The 26117-nt window shown below is 49.7% G+C and overlaps 1 protein-coding gene across 5 annotated transcripts in view; it reads left to right on the forward strand.

Moving 5' to 3' along the window:
* Positions 1-26117, forward strand: part of SMARCB1 (SWI/SNF related BAF chromatin remodeling complex subunit B1) — a 38581-nt gene that overhangs the window by 11494 nt on the left and 970 nt on the right. For 2 of the 5 annotated variants that reach the window (XM_081801712.1, XM_081801713.1), the window contains exons 5-10: positions 419-546; positions 1153-1218; positions 9979-10145; positions 16650-16840; positions 24136-24267; positions 24658-25005. In XM_081801712.1, the coding sequence (XP_081657838.1) occupies positions 419-546; positions 1153-1218; positions 9979-10145; positions 16650-16840; positions 24136-24267; positions 24658-24697 (724 nt within the window). In that variant the 3' untranslated portion in view covers positions 24698-25005. Of the gene's footprint in view, positions 1-418; positions 547-1152; positions 1219-9978; positions 10146-16649; positions 16841-24135; positions 24268-24657; positions 25006-26117 lie in introns of those variants that run through there. The other 3 variants (XM_081801714.1, XM_081801715.1, XM_081801716.1) reach the window with 2 other exon arrangements.

The raw sequence follows: 26117 nt of genomic DNA on the forward strand, positions 1-26117 counted from the left end.
GTGTTCTTGCTCTCGCTCCCTCAACAGCTCCTCACCGCTCCTGCCCATTGGCTTTTGCTCAAGTATTTCCTCTTCTGGAAATACCCTTCCTTTCCTACAGTTTTCTGTGAAAGTTAGGCCTGCTTTGGGGCTTAAATCTCCTTTCCTTTGGGATACGTCAAGGTCATCTCCCGCTGCCCAAGGCTGCAACTCCCTCTCCCTTCCCTGTGTGCCCTTGAAGTGTGGAGCTCTGCCCCTGTGGCCGCAGGACCCCTGCTGGCTCGTCTCTGCTGGCTTAGCCCTTAGTTGACAAGTCGCCATAAGAAGTGGGCTTTTCCCCTCTGGCCAGGTTCGCAGTGACCAGCAGTGCAGAGAGGGAGGCCCTGAGCGTGGAGACCCACAACACCCCTTGCTGACTTTGCTGCCACTTCACTTCCAGCTTTGATGACCACGACCCAGCTGTGATCCATGAGAATGCATCCCAGCCTGAGGTGCTTGTCCCCATCCGGCTGGACATGGAGATCGACGGGCAGAAGCTTCGAGATGCCTTTACTTGGAACATGAATGGTACGTGGGCGGTTGGGCTGTGCGAACAGTCCTTTTTCTTGACTACTGCTCGTTGGGATCCTGGACTCTGAACACGACATTCAGAGCCTCATGGCATAGATGGGGAGGGTGTGGACTCTGGGTTCAAATCCTGCTTCTGCCCCCTTTTCCTGTGGGTTGGGCACATGAGCCTCAGGTTCCTTCCTCTCCCAGTGAGCTTGGGTGGGTCAGGGGCCAGTCATGATGCAGGCTGTCTGTCCACAGAGCTCGATGATGACCTTGATGCTGCTTAGACCAGTTTGGCCGCATGGCCCTCCACGCACCTCCCATCAGCCCTGTGCACCCCTCTGGTCTTTCACGATGCTGTGTGTGTATGTGCTCGTACTTCTCTCGGCCCCTCGAGGTCTGCCCTCACTCTGTCTGTTCTTCCTCTTCCCATCCTCACTCCATAAGTCCCGGGTCAGGTGCCTGCTCTTGCCTGGCTCCCAAAATCTGAGCATGACTCCGTGCAAATAAGCAAGCGAAAGCATAGGAGATGTTCGCCAGAGCGTTTCGTCCTTATCCCATGCAGGAAGGAGGATTGCACCTGTGCTTATTTTTTCTTTATTGTTTTCCTGAATCTTTCAGACTTTTTGCAACGAACACATTATTTATATTCAGACCAAAACCAAACAACAACAACGAAAAACCCCAGTGAGTATCATTTTTAAATGAAGAAAAGTTGAGAATCCCCGGAATCTCACCGTCCCTACTAATAGTTTCCCTGCCAGTCACTTGCACGTGCAAACATATTTAACAGAGTTGTAGTTATAGTGCAAGTATATAATTTTATTTTTCTTTGCTTAGAAGTATCTTCCTGGTTTCTTTGGGCTTCATAATTGGCGCACAATTTTCTGATGAGTTGTAGCGCCTCTGTTTGCTAAAACTCCTTCTGCTATTAGACATTTCCAGGGCAATGCTCGCTTCGGCAGCACATATACTAAAATAGACGTTTCCAGGGCAGAGAACATAATCGCTAACAACTTTTTTCTCCCAGAGGGCATTTCCTCATGGAGGAACGTGTGTAGTTGTTGATACGTGGTTGCCTGGAACTTTCTGGAGGCATTAGCCTGCTTCCTTTGGTCATGTCCTGGCACTTGATGTGCCAGGCCTGAGTCCAAGGGCCTCTGCCCAACTCTGGGAACAAGGCCTGAGAGCCAGGTGCCTGTCCTCCAGGGCCCATGGGTTAGCTGGCGAGAGAGGATGTGGCCAAGGGGAGATGTGGTGAGGGGTTCCAGGACGTTGTAATGAGTGTAGACAGGGCAGACGTGGTGCTCTGGTGATACTCCAACATGGGGACAGGACAGCTGATGAGCGCCAGGCGGTGGCCTGTGCCGCACATTTCTGTTACACCATTCTCTGCTCATCTCAGCTGGTGTTTGTTAGAGTTAATTGTTAATTCATCTTTCTCTCTCCCCATTTCAATCCCTTCAGGTCAGGGAACATGTTTTTTATCACTGCTTTTATTACAACATTTAGCGTAGGAACTGGCCATAGGCCATGGCATAGGAACTTAGCTGTTCAGTTGACTCCCTACACGTATTATCATGTTACTTTTCTTTCGATAACATGTAGAAAGCTCAGACTATTTATACTCCCACCCTAGTCCAGAAGGGATAAGGCATCTTACATGAGAATGCTTGGTAGGAAAGAATAAAGCAAATGCAAAAGATGTCGTGAGGAAAAATTGGATGAAGCGGAAAATGGAATGAGAAGATACAAAATGAAGCCAGTGCTCTGGGTCATATTCACAGTTCAGTAGGCGTACGTTGTGAGGGCAGGGCATGACGCTTGGCCCTTTAGAACCAGGCAGAGAGCAACAAGATGATCGGTTCTGCGGTTCCCAGTGTGGTCAAGATGAGCAGCCACTCATGGCTCAGAAGCCACAAAATCACACATAGTACTTGAATCCAAGAGAACCTTTCCCTCTGGCCCTCAGGAGGACACAGTATAATTCAGTGAAGACCTATATCTGTCTGGGAACCCTGCCATGAGTTTCTCCAGGCTGTTCCTCAAAGGAGTTCTCCGGTAGCATACCATATCCTCCACGAAGTATAATTTGGTACAAACCCTTGGAGAACCAAAATAATTTTGTTCTGTGAACTCTTCCTCAGCCCACAGTGGTATTTAGCATATCTAAGAGCTGTAATTCTTAACTGGTGGTTAGGAAGCTGTGCCCCTGGCATGAGAGTTAAAATTGCATGTTCAAAATCGCTGGTGTTTTTCATGGTCATATCTAATTTACTTTGAAATTTCAAGTAATCATAAAGGTGGGTGTGAGACATTTTATCACAAAGAGACAAAAATGTTGAGCGGCATGAATGAACTACATGTCCTTCAGAACCAGGACGTTCTTCATAACCAGGATTTGTCTCCGACAGACTTTGGGAAGGTATCTGTTAACAACGAGTTCAAGGTTATCTTCTCTTAGAAGGACATGAAAGAGCGCTTATCTGTGAGTTGCTGGTGAAGTATGACATTATCTGTCTCAATAGCCAGCCTCCTTGGGGTATGTTGAAATCCTCCAGAAAGGATGAGCTGCTGAACAAGAACACATGGATGCTAGTATGGCCCCACCAGGGAATGAGGGGATCCCAAGGCAGGGCCCTGAGCTGCCTCAGGAGAAGGTGTGGAATCTGCTCCTGCACCCAGGCCAGGGGTGACCCGGGCCCTGCAGGTTAACTTTGCCAGGCATGGCTACAGGAAGCAGGTTCTAGAGATTTGTGTCCATGTGTTCACTTTGGATGCCTAAAATCCCCAAATGACAGATTCAGGAAGCTGAGTGGATCCCAGCAATATAAACCCAAGGAAATCCATGCCAAGACTCATCTTAGTTGAACTTCTGAAAACTAAACACAAAGAAAAGATTTTGAGAGCCAAGAAAAAGAACACCTGACTTAGAGGGAAAGACCTGGGATGACAGCAGATTTCTCATCCAAAACCACGGAGGCTGGAGGAAATGGCACATGGTTTTTCGAGCCCTGGAAGAAAAGGACTGCCAATCTTGAATCTTACACCCAGTAAAAATATCCTTCAGGAATGAAGGGGAAATCCTCAGATGAAGGAATACTATCACCTTTAGATCTAACCTAAAAAAAGGGAGATGATAGGGCGCCTGGGTGGCTCATTCGGTTAAGTGTTTGCCTTCGGCTCAGGTCATGATCCCAGAGTCCTGGGATCGAGCCCTGCATCAGGCTCCCTGCTCAGTGGGGAGTCTGCTTCTCCCTCTGCCCCTCTCCCTGCTCGTGCTCTCACTTGCTCGCTCCCTCTCAAATAAAATCTTAAAAAAAAAAAAAGGGAGATGATAAAAGAAACTGGAACATCAGGAAGGAAGAAAGAATATGATAAGCAAACATACGGGTAAATATAATCTTACTTTCTCCTCTTGAAATTTCTAAATTATTTTTAGTAGTTGAAGCAAATGTGGTAATGCTGTCTGATATGGTTCTAAATGTATGTAGAAGAAATATTTTAAGATACTTATAACTGAGGAAATGTAAAAGGACATGATGAGAGATACAGTTTCTATACTTTACTTGAACTGGTAAAAATGAAGAAACCAGTAGACTGGTAAGTTATGTGTATATGATGTTACATAGAGAAGGGCACTTAAAAATTCTACACAAAGAGATATACTCAGAAATACTATAGATAAATTGAAATGGAGTCCTAAAAAATGTTCAAGTAACCCACAGGAAGGTAAGAAAAGAAAACAGGAAAAACAAAAACAAAGTGGCAGATATAAGACTTAATATGTCAGTAATTACCAGTTAAAAAAAGCAGAGATTCTCAGAGTGCATTTTTTTTTTTTTTAGTATTTTATTTATTTATTTGACAGAGAGAGACACAGTGAGAGAGGGATCACAAGCCGGGGGAGTGGAAGAGGGAGAAGCAGGCCTCCCGCGGAGCAAGGAGCCCAATGTGGGGCTTGATCCCAAGACCCTGGGATCATGACCTGAGCTGAAGGCAGATGCTTAATGACTGAGCCACCCAGGTGCCCCCAGACGGCATGGTTTTTAACACTTCATTTTTTTTTTTTTTTTTTAAGATTTTATTTGTTTATTTGACAGAGAGAGAGAGCACAAGCAGGGGGAGCAGCAGGCAGAGGGAGAAGCAGGCTCGGGAGCCCGATGGGGGGCTTGATCCCAGGACCCCGGGATCATGACCTGAGCTGAAGGCAGCCGCTTAACCGACTGAGCCACCCAGGCGCCCCTTAACACTTCATTTTTTAAAGTAACCTCTACACCCGACATGGGGCTCAGCCTCACAACCCCGAGATCAAGAGTCGCATGCTCCAAGAACTGAGCCTGCCAGGCACCCCTGGCAGAGTGCATTTTTTAAATGACCCAATGATATATTATCTACAAGAAACTTCTTTCAAATATAATGATTAGGTAGGTTGGATGTAAAGTCATAGGAAAAGATATGTCATGCAGGCATTGATCAGAAAGCAGAAACGGTAGCGTTAGTATCAGATAAAGCAGACTTAAGAGCAAAGCAAATTACCACAGGTAGAGAGATTAAATACAGTAGTACCCCCTTGTCCACAGGGAGTATGTTCCAAGGCCCCCAGTGGATGCATGAAACTGCAGGTAATGCCAAGTTCTATATATACTATGTTTTTTCTTAAGCATTCCTACTTATGGGGGCGCCTGGGTGGCTCAGTTGTTAAGCGTCTGCCTTCGGCTCGGGTCATGATCCCAGGGTCCTGGGATCGAGCCCCACGTCGGGCTCCCTGCTCGGCGGGAAGCCTGCTTCTCCCTCTCCCACTCCCCCTGCTTGTGTTCCCTCTCTCGCTGTGTCTCTCTCTGTCAAATAAATAAATAAAGTCTTTAAAAAAAAAAAAAAAAGCATTCCTACTTATGGTAAAGTTTAGCTTATAAACTAGGTACAGTAAGAGATTAACAACAATAACAGGACAATTATAATAATACTATAATAAAAGTATGAATGTGGTCTCTCTCAAAATATCTTAGTGTACTGTATTCACCCTTGTTCTTGTGATGATAGGAGATGATAAAATGCCTACGTGATGAGATGAAGTGAGGTGTAGGATTAGCCTACTGTGATCTTTTTTTTTTTTTTTAAAGATTTTATTTATTTATTTGACAGGGAGAGACACAGCGAGAGAGGGAACACAAGCAGGGGGAGTGGGAGAGGGAGAAGCAGGCTCCACGCAGAGCAGGGAGCCTGATGAGGGACTCGATCCCAGGACCCTGGGATCATGACCTGAGCCAAAGGCAGTTGCTTAACCGACTGAGCCACCCAGGCGCCCAGCCTACTGTGATCTTCTGATGATACATCAGAAGGAGGATCATCTGCTTCCAGACCAAAGTTGGCTACAGATAACAGGCTGTGGAAAGCAAAGCCACAGATAAGGGTTGGGGGGACTACTTTGATGATAAAAGGGTCAGTCCACCAAAAAGACATAGCAATCCTAAGTATGTATGCACCAAACAGCGGAGCTGGGAAAGATGTGAAGCAAAAACTGATAGAACTGAAACGAGAAACGGACAAATCCACAATTGTACTGGAGACTTTGACACCTCTCTATCTCAACAACTGAGAATAACTAGACAGAAAATGAGCAAAATGATATAAACCCAACAACACCATCAACCAACAGTATCTGGCATTTATAGAACACTGCGTCTATCACAGCAAAAAAACGTATTTTCTTTAACTTCATATGGGACGTATACCATACAAACCGTGTCATGGGGTCATAAAACAAACGTCAACAAATTTAAAAGAATTGAAATTTTAAATTATGTGTTCTTCAACCAGAATGGACGCAAATGCTTGTTAGCTAAATAACGCATTTCTAACTAATTCATGGTTCAAAGAGGAAATCTAAAGGGAAATAAATGTATACATGGACCTGAATGAAAATATCACATACCAAAATTTGTAGGATATAGCTAAAGTAGTACTGACAGGGTAATTTGTAGTATCAGTGTTTACAGTAGAAAAGTTTGAAATCTATAAGCTCCCACTTCAAGAATTGAGAAGAAGAAAAGCAAAATGAAACCAAAGTGAGCAGAAAGCAAAGCATAAGAGAGCAGAAATCAATGAAATTAAAAACAGAAAAACGGGAGAAAATGAATGAAGTACACATGATAATTTGAAAAGCTCAGTAAAGCTGACAGACCTAGCAGGACTGACAACAAAAGATGAAAACAAAAATTACCAAATTCAGGAAAGAAATGGGCTATCATTACAGGCCCTGTGGATATCAAAAGGGAGTACCACAAAAGCTCTACACACATAAATTTGACAATTTAGATAAAATGGAGCAATTTCTTGTAAAACATATGCTATCACAGTTCACTCAGTATCAAATAGATAATTTGAGTTGCCCTATCACTATTAAGAAGTATGATTCATAATTTAAAAACCTCCCCAAAAGGAAACTTCCAGGCACAGATGTGGCTCTGGAGAATTTTACCAAACATTTAAAGAAAAATTAACATCAATTCTCTGCAGTCTTTTCCAGAAAATAGAAGAGGGAACACTTCCCAATGAATTTTACTTTTTTCCCCCCAGTGCATTTTATAAAGCTCGTATTACCTTGATATCAAAACTAAAGACAGTACAGAAAAAATAAACTATAGACCAGTATTCTTAATGATTATAGACATAAATTCCCCCCCCCCTTTTTTTAAGTAGGTTTCATGCTCAGTATGGAGCCCAACGCAGGGCTTGAACTCACAACTCCAAGATCAGGAACTGAGCTGAGATCAAGAGTCAGACACTTAACCAACTGAGCCACCCAGGCACCAGGACACATAAATCCTTAACAAAACATTAGCAAACAGAATTCAGCAATATATAAAAAGAATTATACACCATGACTCAAGTAGGGTTTGTTATTTCGGGGATGCAAATCTAGTTAAATATTTGAAAATTGATCAACACAATCCACCATATTAACAGACTAAAGAAGAAAAACCAGGATCAATTTGATGCAGAAAAAAAAAATTGACAAAATACTAATTCTTGATTAAAAACTTTAAGAAAGATGGGAATAGTGGGAAACTACTTCAATTTAATAAAGAGTATCTACAAAATATTCTATAGCTAACATATTTAATGGTGAGAGACTAGATGCTTTCTGCCTATGATCAGGGACAAAGCAAAGATGTTTGCTCTCATCACTCTTGTTCCTAGCCAGTGCAGTCGGGCAAGAAAATTAAATAAAAAACATACAGATCAGAAAGAAAGAAATTAAACTATCCCTGTTTGGGGGCGCCTGGGTGGCTCAGTCAGTTAGGTGGTTGACTCTTGATTTTGGCTTGGGTCATGATCTTGGGGTCCTGGGATTGAGCCCCATGTTGGGCTCTGCACTCACCGGGGATTCTGCTTCAGGATTCTCTCTCTAACCCTGCCCCTCCCTCTGCTCACACACTCTCTCTCTCTCACTCTCTAAAATAAATCTTAAAAAATAAATAAGTAGGGCGCCTGGGTGGCTCAGTTGGTTAAGCGACTGCCTTTGGCTCAGGTCATGATCCTGGAGTGCTGGGATTGAGTCCCGCATCGGGCTCCCTGCTCGGCGGGGAGTCTGCTTCTCCCTCTCCCGCTCCCCCCTCTTGTGCTCTTTCTCTCTCTCACTCTCTCAAATAAATAAATAAAATCTTTAAAAAAAAAAAAAGTAAATAAATAAATAAGTAAACTGTCCCTATTTGTAGATGACATGATTGCCTACATAGAAAATCCCAAGAGATCTACAAAAAATCCTGCTAACACTAGTGATTGAGTTCATCACAGGATACAAGATAAACATGCAAAAATCAATTGTATTTCTATGTACTATTGGTGAACACATGGACACTCAAAAATACATTACCATTTATATTCACTCAGTAAGAAAAGGAATACTTCAGGGGCACCTGGGCAGTGCATTTGGTTGAGCAACCAGTTCTTGGTTTTGGCTCAGGTCATGATCTCAGGGTCGTGGCATTGGGCTCCACGTTTAGTGCAGAGTCTGCTTGGGATTCTCTCTCCCTCCGCCCCTGCCCCCCACCCCCGTGCACACACGAATTCTGTCTCTAAAAATAAATAAATCTTTTAAAAAAGAAAAGCAATACTTTGGTGTAAATCTAACAAACACGTATAGGACTTGTATGCCAAAAACTACAAAACACCAATAAAATTAATTAAAAAGATCTAAAGAAATGGACAGGCATACCATTTTTATGGATTAGAATACTCAAGATGTTAGTTCCCCTAAATTGATATGCAAGTTGAATGCAATTCCTGTGAGAATTTCAGCAAAACTTTTTGTGCATATAGACAAAATTATCTAAAATTTATATGGAAAGGCAAAGGAACTAGAATAATCAAAGCAATTTTGGAAAAAAAAAAAAAGAATAAAGTAGGAGAATCAGTTTCCCCAGTCTCAAGTGTTAATATATAGCAACAGTAATCAAGCCTGCATATTAATCTATAATTATCTCAAACTAAAAAGTTTAATAATGTTCTGTTCATTGTACTCATAGGGTGCTTCATAGGGCACTTCAGCTCCATGCTGCAATCTCCGAAATTAACTATGCTTGCTATATGAGTTACTGATCATAGACTGGCTGAGTGTTCTGGGTCTGTCCTGATGGTACTGTTAGGATGGCTGGTCTCTAGCCCTTCTGGGCTAGTGAGGAAATAGTGGGGTAAGTTGTTGAGCAGACCTGGTTCTTGATGATGGAGTCATGCCATGTACCAATAAGGGGATTCATCCTTGACTTTCTTCTTGTCTGTGGCTCATCCCAGCAGTGGTGCGTGGCTGTTAAATTTGGGTTACAACAACAGGGCAGAACAGAGAGAAAACATTTGACCACATGGGACCTTGCTGTAATCTGGCCAGTTGCAGATGGCCCCTGCAAGTTCATACCTGGTATGGCTATATTTCCAGGATCCAGGGTCCATTTACACCTGCATATTTGTCACCTTGTTATGTGTATGTGCTGCCCAGAGAGTCAGAAACTGAGGGAAGGTCCATAAAAAGCCACAAGCAGCCTGATATCTCAGGGATTTCTCTACTGGGGAGGAAGTTGGTGAATGATTGTGTGCCAATGGGACACTGACCTCAAAGTGACTTACCTGGAAGGAGACTGTGCTATTTTGCTCGGGCTTCCATATCAAAGTACCAGACTGGGTGGCTTAAACAACAATTTATTTCCTCTCAATTCTGGACTCTAGAAGTCCCAGATCAAGGGATCAAAGGAGTGTGTGTGTGGAATGAGGGCCAGAAGGGGGTGATGCTCGTCCTGTGCTTCCTCCCCCAGCCCCATGTCTGGGAGGGTCACCCTCAGTTATCGTTCTTTGTTGGGGATGTCTAGCAGAGGAGGAAGGGGATGGAGAGGCTAGGGCCAAACATGGTGAAGTTAGGTCCTGTAATCAGCTGGCAATTCCTGATTTCAGAGAAGCTGATGACCCCTGAGATGTTTTCAGAAATCCTCTGTGATGACCTGGATTTGAACCCACTGACATTTGTCCCAGCCATCGCCTCTGCCATCAGACAGCAGATAGAGTCCTATCCCACGGACAGCATCCTGGAGGACCAGTCAGACCAGCGTGTCATCATTAAGGTGGGCAGCTCTTCACCGTGCTCCGGGGTCTTCCTTGTCCTGGGTGGGTCATAGGGTGCTGAGAGTACATTGAGGCCTTGGACCCCCGTGGTTTTGGGTCCATGCTGTGGGATTGGACTTCTGGAAGGCTGTCTTAAAGGTAGTATGTGGCTGTTTACCCCAGGAAGGGTTGTGGGCTTTCTGATTTCTCTGAGTAAGAGTTGTATTCTGGATGTATTCAGGGCACCACCAGGTGTTGAACAGAGCCTGGGTGGTACAGAGGAGATGAAGCCACATGCCAGGCAGAGCAGGGAAGCCCACAGTGAGATGAACAGCAGTGCGACACTCTTCCTGTGGACTAGCTGGGTCAACCACACTTCCCACTGTCTAGTAACCCACCTCAGTTCTGGAGGAAGTTGCTGCCTTACCCGTTGTGTTACAGGTAAAGAGGTTGCCACATGGAGAGGTTACACATCACCTGCCCCATACTGTCCAGCTGATAAGTGGTAGTGCTAAGATTTGGGCCTTAGGCCTGCCTGCTGCAGAGCCTGCTTGGTGTGAGGTGTTATCTCATTGTGGCTTTGGTTTGCATTTCCGTTAATTAGTGACATTGAATATCTATCATGTGCCTACTGGTCAGTTGTAGACCTTTGGAGAAATGTGTGTTCAAGTTCTTTGCCTTTTTTTAATCAGATATTTTGTTCTTTTGTTGTTGAGTTTAACAAGTTCTTTATATATTGTGGATATCAATACCTTATCAAATATGTGATTTGCAAATATTTTGTTCCATTCTGTAGGTTGCGTTTTTACTCTTTTTTGATAGTGTCCTTTGATGCTTAAAAGTTTTTATTTTATGAAGTACAGTTTGTCTTTTCATTTGTTCCCTGTGCCCTTGGTCTCATATCTAAGAAATCACTGCTAAATCCAATGTCATGAAGCTTTTTTCTGTTTTCTTTTAATAACTTTATAGTTTCAGTTCTTATATTTGGGTCTTTCATCCGTTTTGAGTTAATTTTTGTAAATGGTGTTAGGTAAGGGTCCAACTTCATTCTTATGGATGTGGCTAGGCTCTTTCCCCAGCATCGTCTGTGGGAATGATTGTCCTTCCCACATTGAGTGGTCTTGACACTGTTGTCAAAAATCATTTGCCTGTATATTTGAGAGTTTATTTCTGGGATTTTGTTGGTCTATATGTTTGATTTTTTTTTTTTTAAAGATTTTATTTATTTATTTGACAGAGAGAGACACAGTGAGAGAGGGAACACAAGCAGGGGGAGTGGGAGAGGGAGAAGCAGGCTTCCCACTGAGCAGGGAGCCCGATGCGGGGCTCGATCCCAGGACCCTGGGATCATGACCTGAGCCGAAGGCAGATGCTTAACGACTGAGCCACCCAGACGCCCCTATATGTTTGATTTATGTCAGTACCACACAGTTTTGATTACTGTAGTTTCTGAAATTAGAATGTGTGAGTCTTCCAACCTTGGTCTTCTTTTTCAAGATTGTTTTGATTCTTCAGGGTACTTTAGATTCAGTTTAAGTTTAAGATGGGTTTTTACTCTATTTCTGCAAAAAACATTGTTCAAATTTTGATAGGGATTACAATGAATTGTAAATTGATTTGGATGGTCTTGACATCTTAGTAATACTCAGCCTTCCAATCCATGAACATGGGATGTCTTTCCATTTATTTATGCTTTCTTTAATTTCTTTGAGCAGTGTTTTGTAATTTTTGTTATACAAGTCTTTCACCTCTTTGGTTAAGTTAATTCATAAGTATTTTATTCTTTTTGATGCTGTTCTGAATAAAATTGTTCTCGTACTTTTTTTTTCAGATTGTTTATTGGTTGGCGTATAGAAATGCAGCTGATTAGTTGTGTGTTGACTTTGTATCTTGTTGCTTTGCTGAATTTATTAGTTCTAACAGTTTTTTGTGTGTGTAATCTTTAGGGTTTTCTACATATGAGATCATATCATTTGTAAATAGAGGTAACTTTACTTCTTCCTTTCCAATTTGGATCCCTTTTATTTCTTTTTCTTACCTAATTTCTCTGGCTAGAAATTCCAGTACTGTGTTGACTAGAAGTGGTTAGTTCCTGATCTTAAAGGAAACGCTTTCTGGTTTTTACCATTGAGTATGATGTTCATTGTAGGTTTTTCATATATGGATTTTATTATGTTGAAGTAGTTTTTTTGTTTTTGTAGTTAGTTGAGTGTTTTTATCATGAAAGTTTGTTAAATTTTGTCAGATGCTTTTTCTACATTGGTTGAGGTGGTCATGTGGTTTTTCAGTCTGTTAATATGGTGTGTTACATTGGTCAGTTTTTGTATTGAACTATCTTTGCATTGCTAGAATAAATCCCACTTGGTGATGGTATATAATTCTTTTAATATGCCACTAAATTCAGTTTGCTAGTATTTTGTTTAAGATTTTTACATCAAGTGTATAAGGAATATTGGTCTGTAGTTTTCCTTTCTTCTAGTATCTGGCTTTGATATCTGGACAACGAGTTATGAAGTATATTCTCTCAAATTTTTTGGCAGAATTTGAAAAGGATTGGTGCTAATTCTTTCAGTGTTTGGTAGAATTCGCCAGTGAAGCCATTGGGACCCAGGCCTTTTCTTTGTGGGGAAGTTTTTGTTTACTCATTCAGTCTTCTTACTAGTTAATTTCTTTTTCTTTTTCTTTTCTTTCCTTTTCTCTTTTTCTTTCCTCTCCTCTCTTCTTTTCCCTTCCCTTCCCTTTCCTTTCCTTTCCTTTTTCCTTTTTCCTTTTTCCTTTCCTTTCCTTTCCTTTCCCCTTTCTTTTTCCCTTAACGTTTTTCCTTTCCTTTCTTACGTGGAGCTTGAACTCGTGACCTGAGATAAAAAATTGTATGTTCTGGGATGCCTGGGTTGCTAAGTCGGTTAAGTGTCTGCCTTCAGCTCAGGTCATGATCCCAGGGTCCTGGGATCAAGTTCCGCATTGGGCTCCTTGCTTGGTGGGGAACCTGCTTCTCCCTCTGCCTGCTTCTCCCCCTGCTTGTGCTCGCTCACTCTCTCTCTGACAAATAAATAAATAAAATACTTTAAAAAAAAAAAAAAGGCACCTGGGTGGCTCAGTCGTTAAGCATCTGCCTTCGGCTCAGGTCATGATCCCAAGGTCCTGGGATGGAGCCCCACATCGGGCTCCCTGCTCAGCGGGAAGCCTGCTTCTCCCTCTCCCACTCCCCCTGCTTGTGTTCCTGCTCTCTCTCTCTCTGTAAAATAAATAAATAAACTCTTAAAAAAAAAAAAAAAAAAAGAATTGCATGTTCTACTGACTGAGCCAGCCAGATGCCCCACTGGTTAATTTTTTTGAGAGAAATACGAATCTTTTTCTTAACCCATTTTAGTTTCATATTATGGCCAACCAGCAGCAAAAGGGCCTGACTGAGAAAGAAGAGGAACTTCACAGAGAAATGGGAGCCTCACCTGCATTCTTCATGCCTACCTCTCAGCTCTAAAGGATGGCCCTGAGGACTCTGCTCTGTGCCAACTCTTTGTCCTGTAACTATAGTGGGAAAGTGGCCTCATGGAGTTAGCCACACCCACCAGCATGCTGCCAAATGGATGGGGTTGGCCACGATCAGGGTCCTCATGAGTCTGCCCAGCTGGCTTCCTGATATTTTTCTCAGAATTTTTTTTTGTTTTAAATCCTGATGGAGCTTGTGGGCAGCCGTACAGAAAGTTGTCAGGCAGTTGCAAATCTGCCAGGAGTTGCCACCATCTCTCCTGACCAGAGGCTTTCTTGGCTACTGGACAGCTGTGGGGCCCCTTCAGGCCCTCCATCCCACCTGTCATCCCCACCCCCAGGTTGGGTCTCCTGCCCGGCTCTGACGCAAGGGCTCGCTGGCACCAGGGTCGGACACAGCTGGCCCAGGGAAGTTTTGCTGCTATAGGACAGTGCTGTGTCTCTCAGGTCAGAGCCCTCATGGGCATGGTGGCCTAGGGGACAGTGCCCATCTTGTAGGTGAGGAAACTGAAGGTAACACCCCAGGTTTGGGTCACAGGGACTCAAGGAGAGCTGGGTACTTCTGTGAGGGTATTCTTTATTGTCTGGCTCCTGGGACATGGTGGAGGGCCAGGAGCTTGGCCGCAACGGCACCTGAGGAGTGTGTCTCTTCACGAAGGGGTGCCTTAGTGTGGAGTGGCCATTTACAGATGTTCTTGTGGACTCTGGGACTACAGCCCAGGCCTGGCTGCCTTTACCAGGGCACCTGGAGCAAATTGGCTCTGCTCAGTCTCAGGGGGCTGGGGGGCTCAGTGTTTCTTACACGTCAAGCCATGAGGCTCTGCGGGGCTGACCGGGCCCATTCTGTGCAGGTGTATGTGGTGATAAGGGTTGGAGGTTGGGGAGATGGCTGGAGCCTGGCCCCAGTGCTGCATGCCTACTTAGGGGTCCTGGCCCTGCCTCGTCTCTGAGCCCACTCAGAGTCCAGCCACTCCTCACCACCCCACCATCCCCACTGCTAGACGGCTCCCTCCAGCAGAGGTCTCAGTGGCAGCCAGTGTCTCTTCTCTGCTCAACACACTCCCCAGGCCTTCCAGATCCCTTTGTGGAGGCTGGAGCCCTTCCGATAGCCTCAGGCCCAGCTCTGCCCAGGACCCTTCTCTCCAAGGAGCCACAGGGCCTGCGCTCTTTGCCCATTCAGTTCTTCCTAAAATGCCACCTCCCCCAGGGAGGCCTTCTTGGGCCTCCTGGCTAACGTGGCCTCCTGTGCACTTTCTATCCTTCCCCTCATTTTCTCTTTAGGACCTGGCCACACATGACAGGTACCATACATTCACATAATTAACTTGCTTAGGTATCTCTCCCCCAACTGGAATGTCAACCCACGAAGACAGTGTTTTGTTGGTCGTGCTCACCATTGCATTCCCTGTGCCTCTTCCTTGGTAGGCACACAATCTGTAGTTTTGAATAGATGCGAGCATTAATGACCAGTTACTGGCGGGGCACAGGCACCCCAGTCCGCTCAGTGCCGCCTGGTGGCTAGGAGGACTCCTGCCCTTGCAACCGGGGCAGGGCTTGCTGGGGCTGCATGTGCACGGCTACACCCGTTGCTCCTATTTGACCCAGTTTGATGTTTTTCTGTGGGCTGCCTGCTGCTTCCCATCTTTTTGGTTCCAGCGTGCCCTCGGGGCTCACTGGGCATTCGGTTCCTATTAGGCCAAGAGGCAGCTCTTCTGGTTCCATTCTGTTAACCATCATTGGTCGGTCGCCTAGCGTGAGCAGAACACGGAAATGGGAAAGGACAGGGGGCTTGTTTGCAGAGAGTGAAAAGTGGTGTGCGGGGTCCAGAGGTGCAGGGCTTTGTGAACGGGGACAAGGAGTGAGGTCCCACGCTTCTCTGAGGGCAGCAGGGTGGGCCCTGAGCAGTGGCCACCCTGATCTTAGTCTTAAAAAGCTGAGCACGGGGGGCGCCTGGGTGGCTCAGTTGGTTAAGCAACTGCCTTCGGCTCAGGTCATGATCCTGGAGTCCCAGGATCGAGTCCCGCATCGGGCTCCCTGCTCAGCAGGGAGTCTGCTTCTCCCTCTCCCGCTCCCCCCTCTTGTGCTTTGTCTCTAAAATAAATAAATAAAAATCTTTTAAAAAAATAAATAAACCAAAAAAAACTGAGCACGGGGACGCCTGGGTGGCTCAGTCGGTTAAGGGTCTGCCTTTGGCTCAGGTCATGATCCCAGGGTTCTGGGATCAAGTCCCACATCGGACTCCCTGCTCAGCGGAGAGCCTGTTTCTCCCTCTCCCTCTGCTGCTCCCCCTGCTTGTCTGCTCTCTCTCTCTGTCAAATTAAAAAAAAAACAAGCTGAGCACACAGGGATAGTAGGGTGAACGGGCAGGTGCATTGTGGCCTGCTTACCTGGAGAGCAGCAAGGGGTGCTCCCAGCCCCACAGAGCCATAGGAAGGAGACTCGTGGACACGGCGCCCAGTGAACACAGCCAGACCCTGATGAGTCCTTCCTGTTTCAGAGCAGGCCTGCTCATCTGTGGTGTGACGAGTAAAGATGGTGCTTCTGAGTGCAGCTGTCGGTGGGGAGCTCCTGGGGCTCAGGCTGTGTCCGTCTTGGTCTGGGTGCTGCACAGACAGGGCCCGGACTCTCTCCTGGCGGCAGGTTGCATGTCAGCAGGATGTCTGCTGGGAGCGTGGTGGGCGGGGCTGGCCGTGGGCCTCTGCTGCCCACCCAGGCTTTGCGGGCGCCTTGTGGGCTATTCAAGTGGGGTGTGCATCTGTGATCACACTTACTAAGTAAGATGGGTGACTGTGCCATGTCTTGAGCCAGAGCCCCTTGTGGCAGTCCCAGTAGGTATGCAGTGTCATCTCCATTTTCTGGATGGGGACCTGTGGCCAGAAGGACAAGGGCCAGTCCCAGTTCTTAGCTAGTAAGTTGTGGGCAGGGTCCAGCCTGGCCTGGTGGCTCCCTAGTGGGCTGTCCCACCTCCTTGAGGCCTCCCAAGGCTGGGCACCGTTCTGACTCCTCTCATTTGTGTTCTTTGGTTCTTGCCCCAGCTGAACATCCACGTGGGAAACATTTCGCTGGTGGACCAGTTTGAGTGGGACATGTCAGAGAAGGAGAACTCACCAGAGAAATTTGCCCTGAAGCTGTGCTCAGAGCTGGGGCTGGGCGGGGAGTTCGTCACCACCATTGCATACAGCATCCGGGGACAGCTGAGCTGGCATCAGAAGACCTATGCATTCAGGTAGGAGACCAGATGAGCCCCGCCCTCATTCCTCTGCAAACATGTTTTGGGGAAAAGACGGCTCCCTATGTGTGGTGACGCTTTCGGGTCTCTCTGGAGCCTTGGCTGATCAGCGGCCCTTTGTTGGCTCGCTCCTCCTGCCTCATGTGTCTCAGTAGCAGGGCTCCCCATCCTCATCACGGTGGGGGGGGGGTGTATCTGCCCCCTCTGTACCCAATAGTGTGTCCCCCCCCCCCCCCCGGCAGCTGCCCAGGGCCACACTCGGCTACCAGCAGCCCCTCTGCACGCTCCCGCCCCGCTGCCTCTGTACTCTTGCCCACACTCTTCCCTCCGTCAGGTACTGATCGCCCACCCCAGGAGCTGTCATCTGATGGACTTGCTTTCTATCTCAAATAAGGGCTGCTCCAAACAGCCCTCCCCAGCTCGTGAGAGTCAGGGATCTCCAGCAGTTTCTTTCTTTTTTTTTTTGAAGATTTTATTTATTTATTTGACAGAGAGAGAGAGACAGCGAGAGAGGGAACACAAGCAGGGGGAATGGGAGAGGGAGAAGCAGGCTTCCCTCCAAGCAGGGAGCCCGATGCGGGGCTCGATCCCAGGACCCTGGGATCATGACCTGAGCCGAAGGCAGACGCTTAATGACTGAGCCACCCAGGCGTCCCCAGCAGTTTCTTTCTACTATTCTAGCTTGCCGTCATTAAGTCAGAGACTAGTTGAGCACCCATGTTGGCTGGACCCCGAACTGGGGGCCATGAAAGATAAAGAGCCACATCCTGTTCCCTGAGCTCCTTTTCAACCCTTGGGAAAGTGCAGTCTGGGGGTGGCTTGGAGTATCCCTGCATCAAAACAGGATGTTAGGATTTATTCTGCTCATCAAACTGTCATCGTCTACATTTGGCAAACATTACTCAGGGACGGGAGCCCAAAATGGCACATGAGGAGCCCGTACCAAGGTCTTTTTGCAAAGATAGGACAGTTAATGGAGCTCGTGAGTATGTTTGTGTCTCAGCTGATTTTCCCAGAAATCCCAGGAGGCTGCTTTCTGACTGCTTCCTGTAAATGTGAGCAAGAGAGAAGGAATGACCGTACACTTTCAGGCCTTGAGGTCCTGGCCCCGGGAAACCACTGAGCTCCGTGGGGGTCCAAGCACCGCCTGCACTCCCGGCATCCAGGCTGAGACAGCACATATGTTCCCTCCCGTAACCTCCCAGCAGCCCTGCCGACCAGGTGGTCTTGCTTCACAGACAGGGTCCAGGCCCTGCCTGGGCGGAGGCGTCTGTGAGCCACGATGTGGCGGCGTCTCGCTCTTGTGAAGAGTCTGGCTGGAGGTGCGGCCGTGCATGTCCGTTCATGCTGTGCTTGAGCCAGGCCGATGGGCCTGAAGGCCAGACTGGGGTGACCTCGCTCTCTGGAGTGCCCCCCGGGGTCCTGGGAGGTGGTGATGTGGCACAGGTCATGGGAGTGACATCGACCCCAGGTACCTTATCCCCGAGATGCTGATTGGGTCAGAATCCACATTCTGACTGGCAGATGCTGTGTGGGGTGCGGTTGTCATGCTGCTCAAAGCAGCAAGACCCGGAGGGTGGCGGGATATGTGGTGGCGTCCCTCCTGCTCTGATCCCGGGGTGATCAGACCAGATGAGCCCCGCCCTCATTCCTCTGCAAACATGTTTTGTCCTCCTAAGAGCCCCCGCCTCCTAAGAGCCCCCGCCAAGGCTTCAGGCCGTTGGCAGTGTGCCAGACAGTTCCAGAGCAGGCCCCCCTCGGGAGTCCCTGGTGGCGGCAGGTCAGGACTTACAGACGATCCCCTCCGCCCCTCCATCTCAGAAGCCACTTAATGAATTCCAGCTGGGTGGATGGGGGCATTGCAGAGCCCCGGGCCGCTGCACTCAGCGAGTGCTCAGTATGCAGGTTTCATGTCCTCGGAATGGAAGGCAGGGCCGCTTGCCGGAGACCCGGGGTGAGCACACATCCCGCCGCCAGCAGCCCCGGCCCATGGGACACAGCCTGCCTGGGATCTGGGAGGCAGCCTCAGCGCCTCTCTGGCATCGGGACGGCTGCTTGTGTTTTCCCAGCTGACCAGGCCTCCTGAGCTCCTCCTACTAGGCCCAGCCCGTCGTGTGTGCTGTGTGTGGCCTGGGCAGCTGGACGCTCTGGAGAGAGCTTGCAGGACAGAAAGGGGAGCTTAGGGTCAGAGGCTGGCTTCATCGTCCAGGGGACAGAACTGTGGCCTTGTAAGGCAAGCAAGGAAGGGGACTGCAACTTCTGTCTCTTGACCCTGACCCACATTATCACCACTGCACCACGCCATCCTTTGGGAGCTCCAGCCGCTCTTTTTTTTTTTTTTTTTTTTTAAAGATTTTATTTATTTGACAGAGACACAGTGAGAGAGGGAACACAAGCAGGGGGAGTGGGAGAGGGAGAAGCAGGCTTCCCGCGGAGCAGGGAGCCCGATGCGGGGCTCGATCCCAGGACCCTGGGACCATGACCTGAGCCGAAGGCAGATGCTTAACGACTGAGCCACCCAGGCACCCCTCCAATTGCTCTTGACTCTCCCCAGGGAGACCAGTGTCAGTCCTTCTCTCTGGGCCACTGCCTGGGGAGAGTAGAGTGGGCTACCACGTCTCCAGGGCCAGGGACCACTTGGTCTATGGAGGGTGGGACCAGGAGCCCCGGCCTGGTCTCTGCTACACCCAAAGCTTGGCAACTGCTGAGTCACATGACTCCTTAAAAGGGGCTTTAAGTCCTGGGCCTCCGTCATCCTGTGTTGTAAATGCTCTGACTTTCCGCAAGCCAGTGCCGTCTGTCTGCCCCCAGACCGAGCCCACTGTTGGGCTCCAGTGCCTTCCTCAGCGATGGTGGCACTGAGTTGTGTCCACGGTGGAGCAAGGCAAGCTGCTGGTCACAGGGCACGTGTGAGCAGAGGCAGAATGCCCACAGATAAGTCAAGGGAGCCAGGGCAGAGAACAGGCTTCCCTTCAGCCGTGGGAGGAGCAGGCCTGATGTGGGCAGGCATGAGGAGGGGCACGGCATGTGGCAAGTAGATTGGGGGCCCCAAGCTCCTAGAGGAGAGCTGAACTGGAACAACACACATGTCCAGGGGCCAGCGGAATGGAACAAAGATGGTGAGTGGGAGGAGGGGGACAGGGCTCCACCACGGGAAGGGCCTGGGCTGAGCAGTCCATGCGAGGCTGTCAGACATTCACCCAAACCCACGAGCCACTACCTATGAGGAAAATTGCATCAGCAGAGTTCCTGCCCCCTCCTGTACCTGCGGCTGGGGGCAGAGAAGAAACAGTACGCTGTCTAGTAGAGGAGACTTGTGTGTGGCCACCGAAGGTAATCGGCAGGGAGCATGAAACCCCGGAGGGAGGTGGCCGGGCAGGGTGCTGGCCGGGAGGAAGCTGGGGACAGGCAAGGGAACCTGCCAGAGAACCTGGCAGCTGGGCCTGATGGGGGACAGAGAGGCAGTGTCACTGGTGCGTCTCAGGGCTGAGAGACACCAGGGTCACTTTGGACTTGTTGACCAGGAGCCACAGAGGTTACTGCTGGAACTCTGCCCACCTGATGGCTGCAGCGCTTGCTTGCCTGCTTGTCTGTTGTTAGAACCACTTCCTTGAGGTATAGTGCGCGTACGGGACAGTCCAGCCAGCTAGCATGAGCTTTGTAGGATCCGCAGTGGTGCAGCCATCACAGTTCGAGAGCGTTTCCATCACCCCAAAGGAAGCCTCGCCCCCTTTCCCGGCCATCGCCCTGCCCCCACGGCTCTCAGCCCTGGGCACCTACTGATCTGCTTTCCATCGCCTTGCCTGTTCTGGGTACTCAATATAAATAGAATCCTAGAACACGTCGTCTTTTGTGGCTGGCTTCTTAGTATCACGGCTCCCTGTGGTAGCCTGTATCGGAGCCTCATTCCTTTTTGGGGCTAAGATCTTGTCATACAGATGGACCCTATTTTATTTACCCAGTCAGCAGTTGATGGACAGTTGGGTTGTTGTCACTTTTTGGCTGTTAAAGAGTAGTGCTGCAAGCATTCGTGTACAAGTTCTTGTTTCAACACCTCTTTTCAGTGCTCTTGGGTAGATGCTAGGAGTGGAATTGCTGGGTCACGTGATAGCTTGTTTAACGTTTGGAGGGACTGCCCAACCCCTTTCCAGAGGAGCTGCCCCATTTTACTTTCCTGCCAGCAGAGCCAGGCTTCTGGTCTCTCCACGTCCTCGAGCAACATCTGTTATCTGACTTGTTGATTCTAGCCATCCTAGGGGAAGGGGGTGGGAGATCTCACGGTTTTGATTGGCATTTCCCTGGCCACTAATGACCTTGAGCATCTTCTCAGGTGCCATTGGGCATTTGTATATCACCTTTGGAAAAATGGCTGCTCAAGTCCCCTGTTTTTTAATTGGGTCATTTGTATTTTTATTATTGAGTTGTAAGTGTTCTTTATATAGTCTAGATATGAGTTCCTTATCAGAGATATGATTTGCAAATATTTTCTCCCACTTTGCGGTTTGTCTTTCCACTTTCATGACAGTGTCCTTTGAAGCACAAAAGTTTTATTTTTTTTTGTTTTACATTTTATTTATTTATTTTTTAAGTAATCTCCACACCCAGCGTGGTGGGGCTTGAACCTACAACTGCGAGATCGAGAGTCGAATGCTCCACTGACTGAGCCAGCCAGGTGCCCCTAAAGCACAAAAGTTTTAAGTTTTAATGTAGTCCAATTTATTTTTTCTTTTGTTGCCTGTGCTTTTTTTTGTAAGATTTTATTTTTAAGTAATCTCTACATCCAGCGTGGAGTTCGAACTCACAACCCGGAGATCAAGAGTTGCACGCTCCACCAACTGAGTCAGCCAGGAGCCCCGACCTGTGCTCTTTTTAATGCGATGCCTACGAAACTGCTGCCTAACCCAGCAGGTCATCTTGTCCCGGTGCCATTTGTTGGAAGGACTGCTCTTTCCCCATTTTGTGGACTTTGGCACCATGTAAAAATCAGTTGACCATGAAGAGGAGGGTGATGTCAAGTTTTGTCCCCCCTGCTCCCAGTTGAGTGGCCGTGGACAGGTCATTTCCCTCCAAGATTCTGTCCTTCTCCTTTGTGAAGTGGGTATAGTAGTGCTTCTTGGCTGGCATTTTGTATCACGTGAGGGCGTAACAGTAAGATCACCCAAAGATAATCCTACAAGCTGTGGCCCCGGGCCGTCTGTCACCTCAGCCACAGCCCTCTCCTGCCTAGGCTCTGTGTCGCCACCTGGACTCTGCAGGGTGGTAGGAGCATCTGGGATCCCAGGTAACCTTGAAGCCATGATGCAGAATCCGCTCAGAGGAGTGGGAGGCAAGGTGACTCCCCCGCCTGTGTATTTGTCCCAAACCCGAGGCAGGCCTGCTGGCTCTAGGCCCATTCTTACAGGGTTGGATCGAGCTAGTTCTTATTTTAGAACAAACCCACTGGAGTGGAATCTTCCCAGAGCCAAGGGGAGGTAAACAAAGGGGCCTCCAGGACCTACTCACAAGCTCTTGTTTAAATTAAGAGAAAAACATGTTTTGCTCCCCTCAGCGTGGGCTTGGCGCCTTTCATGTCTGTCCTCCCGAGGAAGGCGGCCGGGAGCCCTTGAGGTGAGGAATGATGTTTGGGTCTGTGGCTGGGGGGCTCAGGATTGCCAAACCGCTGCACTGGCTGCAGAAGAGCTATAAGGAGCTCCTGAGGAGGGCTGGCCTCGGGGAAGCACGGGTGGGGGCTTGGCACTGCCCCTGTCACTGGCTTCTGAGTCACCAGCACAAGCTGGGGCTTTGGGGCCTAGCTTCGGCAGCAAGAGCTGAGCCCCACTTCTGCAGAGGAGCCAGGGGTAGCCCTGGGTTGTGGTGACAGCCTCAGCCCACACGCTGGGACTCCCAGCTGAGGAGAGTAGCCCAGGGGAGGCTGGAGCAGGCCCTTGGCCGCTGTGGGTCAGCTGGCAGCGTGAGGAGCAGAGCCTCTGGTCAGGCCTGCGTGGATGCCCCTTTCCAGTGGGCCACTCACAACCTTGGGCACACGTTACAGGGAGACTCCATGACAAGGCGCCTGACCCCTAGGGAGTTCCTTCGGTGGACGTACATTTGCTGCTTTAACTAATAGTAATCCTCCGAAAAGCTGTCACAGCCATGATACTTTTCCTGTTTCCCAGATGAAGTATCAAAACCAAGGCCGCCCGATCAGGGGCCCGTCCCCTTTTATTCTTTCCATGTCCTCCAGGTGCCTCCCCTGGGCCCTGCCCGCCTTTACTCTTCCCAGAGCGAGCCGTGTTCTGCAGGTGGGAAGACACCTGATAGGGCTGCAGTGGAGCAGGGCTGGCCTGGGGGTGCTGAGCCTCGGGACACAGGTGCAGGACGCCCAGCTGGAGGACAGAGAAAAGGGCCTGGTGAGGCCGGGGTGGTGACGGTGGGAAGGGGCTGGGAGAGGTCAGTGTTAGGGCCATGCTCTGAGGCTTGCCTGCCAGGCCAGGAGTTTGAGCTGTCAGCTCTGAAGCATCCTTGCCTCTTCAGCCTCCTGTCACATAGGCTTGGAAACCAAGGCCCAGAGAGGCGGCAGCTCAGCTGTGTCCTCCCTCCCATGGTGCTCCTGTGTGTGTCTGCCCCCCTACACACACACACACCCACGCTGTGTCTCCTTGGCAAGAGGGTGCACAGGTGGCCATCGGGGTGGTCACTGAGGGGCTGTGGAGTGTAGTGATCAGGGGATCAGGGTCCCAGGCCCAGCTGTCTGCCCTAAGCAAATAGCCCAGCTCTCTGGGATTTAGTTGGACCAGTGAAGTGGGCTGAGGGGCAAGTGTGCAGAGTATTCAGGAGCAGGCCGGCCCAGCGGCCTTCAGTGATGCGGTGTCGAGGCTGGTGGGTCCAGGTCCTGGGCACTGAGTGGGGTAGACCGCCCTCCCCTGCCTCCCCAGCAACACTGGTCATGGGGAATGCCCTCCCCAGGCTTATAGACCAGAGACACCTAGGCAGCAACAAAGGGCCTGTTAGAGAATGCTTTGAAGAGAAGCTGTTGTTGTGGGGGGACCTGGCATCTCCAGTGACTCTGCCTTGAGGTTTGCGTGACAGGTGATGACCAGGCCACTCCTCTCAGGAGTGCTGTTCTGAGGAGCCAGGCACGGAAACGGCCCAGTAGGGAGGAGGCAGAGGAGGTGGCAGGAAAGGCCTGGGCCTTCCTGCCGTGCCCTGGCTTCAGTGTTCTGGCAGGGGGTGGACGCTGGTTTCTGGTGGCCTTTCTAGCTGCTACTCTGTGCACTAGCAATTACTACCCCCCACCCCACCCCGGCCCACAGTGAGAACCCCCTACCCACGGTGGAGATTGCCATCCGGAACACAGGTGATGCTGACCAGTGGTGCCCGCTGCTGGAGACTCTGACGGACGCCGAGATGGAAAAGAAGATCCGCGACCAGGACAGGAACACAAGGTACCCCTGACCCCCCCAGGCTCCCTACAGCTGGCTCTGCCCAAAGGTGACCTGGTTTCTGGGAGGGTACCGAGTTGCCAGAGGCAGGCCCCTGAGTGGTAAGTCCCAGTCTAGCCCCTGGGTGGGTTTCCCTGCCGGGAACAAAACTAAGCCCTCAGGTTGGGTCTGACCACAGCCCAGACCTGCGTGTCTGGAGCCCTGGAGAGGTAGACAGGACCTGAGCCAGCTGGAGAGAGGGCAGCCTCAGGGCCTTAAGCAGCAGACAGGCTCAGAGCAAGCAAGGGGCTGGGGACCCCCCCCCCTTTCCATGTCCTGTCTCTGTCCCCACTCCCCTGGCTGCACTAGAGATCCCCGGGGGGATCTGGGTCACCGCCTGCTCTCCTTCTGCAGGCGTATGAGGCGTCTTGCCAACACTGCCCCAGCCTGGTAACCAGCCCATCGGTGCATGGCTCCCACGGAGCGTTCAGAAGATCGGACCACCTCTCCTTCATCTTCTGGAAAGGAGGGCGGCCAAGGGGGCAGGCCGGGGCCATCCTGAGGAGCATGGGGTGTGGGGAGGGCTTCCACTCACCCTTCCCTGGGCACACATTCCATTTGTTGAGCCCCAGTCCCCACCCAAGTCTCTGGTCAGAAAGAGGCCTCGTTTTTGGGTTGTGTTTTGTTTTTGTATAGGAGCCCCAGGTAGGGCTAGCAACACTTTTTAAATAAAGACAACAGGTCATGTTCCATTTTTTCAAAGTGGTAGCATAAAAATAAGAAAGGGGACGAGGAGCAGGGTCTGGCTTGGGTGGTGTGTGGCCAAGGTTGGCATGCCAGGCCTCTCGCCCTTCTGGGCCTCAGAGCCCCAGCTGGGCAGGTTGGGGCTGATACGGCTGCAGCCAAGGCCAACGGCAGCACAGTCGTGCATTCCTCAGGCCCGCCGCCCGCCACCTGTGCCGTCCTCATACCGACGGACAGAAGTGAGGTCACGAAGCTCAGAGGGCAGGAGGCCCGCTTACCTTGCAGTGACAGCCCCACCCCGCCCCCTTAGCTTGGCCTTGTGAAGCCGCTTAGGCTTTCCTGCTGTCTTTGGGCTCTGCTGTGTCCAGACTGTTGTCGCGCCCCCCCCCCCCCCCCGCCCCACCACCCCGGAACATTGCTTCTCTGGAGTCCCTTGCAGCAGCCATGTCCTTTGTGGGTGCTATGGGGGTGTCAGCAGCCTGGGTGCCCGAGGGCCCACGCCTGGCTGTTCCAGCTGCACCCCTGGCTGGTGCCATGGGCCAGACCAGCTCTTCTCTCAGGCCGGTTGTGAGCAGTGAGGTGCGTGGAGCAGCACACCTGCCTAGGGCCGGCCGTGGGGGGGATGTGGTGTGTTGAGAAGGAGGCATAGCCCTGGGCCTCTCCTCAGCTCTGCCTCCAGTGAGCTGCTTGCCCCGTCTGCATCCTTGTCTCATGTGGAAGTGTCCCCACTCTACAGAAGGGATGTGGGCTGCGTGAGGGTGGCATGTGTGGGTCTCCTCGCAGAGCCGAGCAATGCTTGGTGAGTTGGGCACACAGCTGCAGTCTTACCGAAGAGAACAGACCCCCAGCTCTGGGCTGGTGCCTTCAGGTGCTGCTAGGTCTTCCCTGTCAGGTTAGGGCTGCTCTGCTCCCCAGGAGCATGGCAGGAGCATGATGCCACCTGGCTTCCAACCTGAGCCCCACACTGGCCAAGGGCAGAGCTCTTGAGTAGGAATTGGGGTCTTGATTACCAGGATAATAGGGGTAGATGGGCCTGGCCCTCTGGGCTGGGGGTCCTATGATCATGTCCTGGGACATGACGGCTCCCACCACCCAGGGAGTTTGTACTCAAGCCCCTTGCCCTTCATCCA

The sequence above is a fragment of the Leptonychotes weddellii genome, chromosome 13 (genome assembly GCF_054177405.1).
Source record: "Leptonychotes weddellii isolate Sample4059 chromosome 13, ASM5417740v2, whole genome shotgun sequence".
In the NCBI taxonomy this organism is placed as follows: Eukaryota; Metazoa; Chordata; class Mammalia; order Carnivora; family Phocidae; genus Leptonychotes; species Leptonychotes weddellii.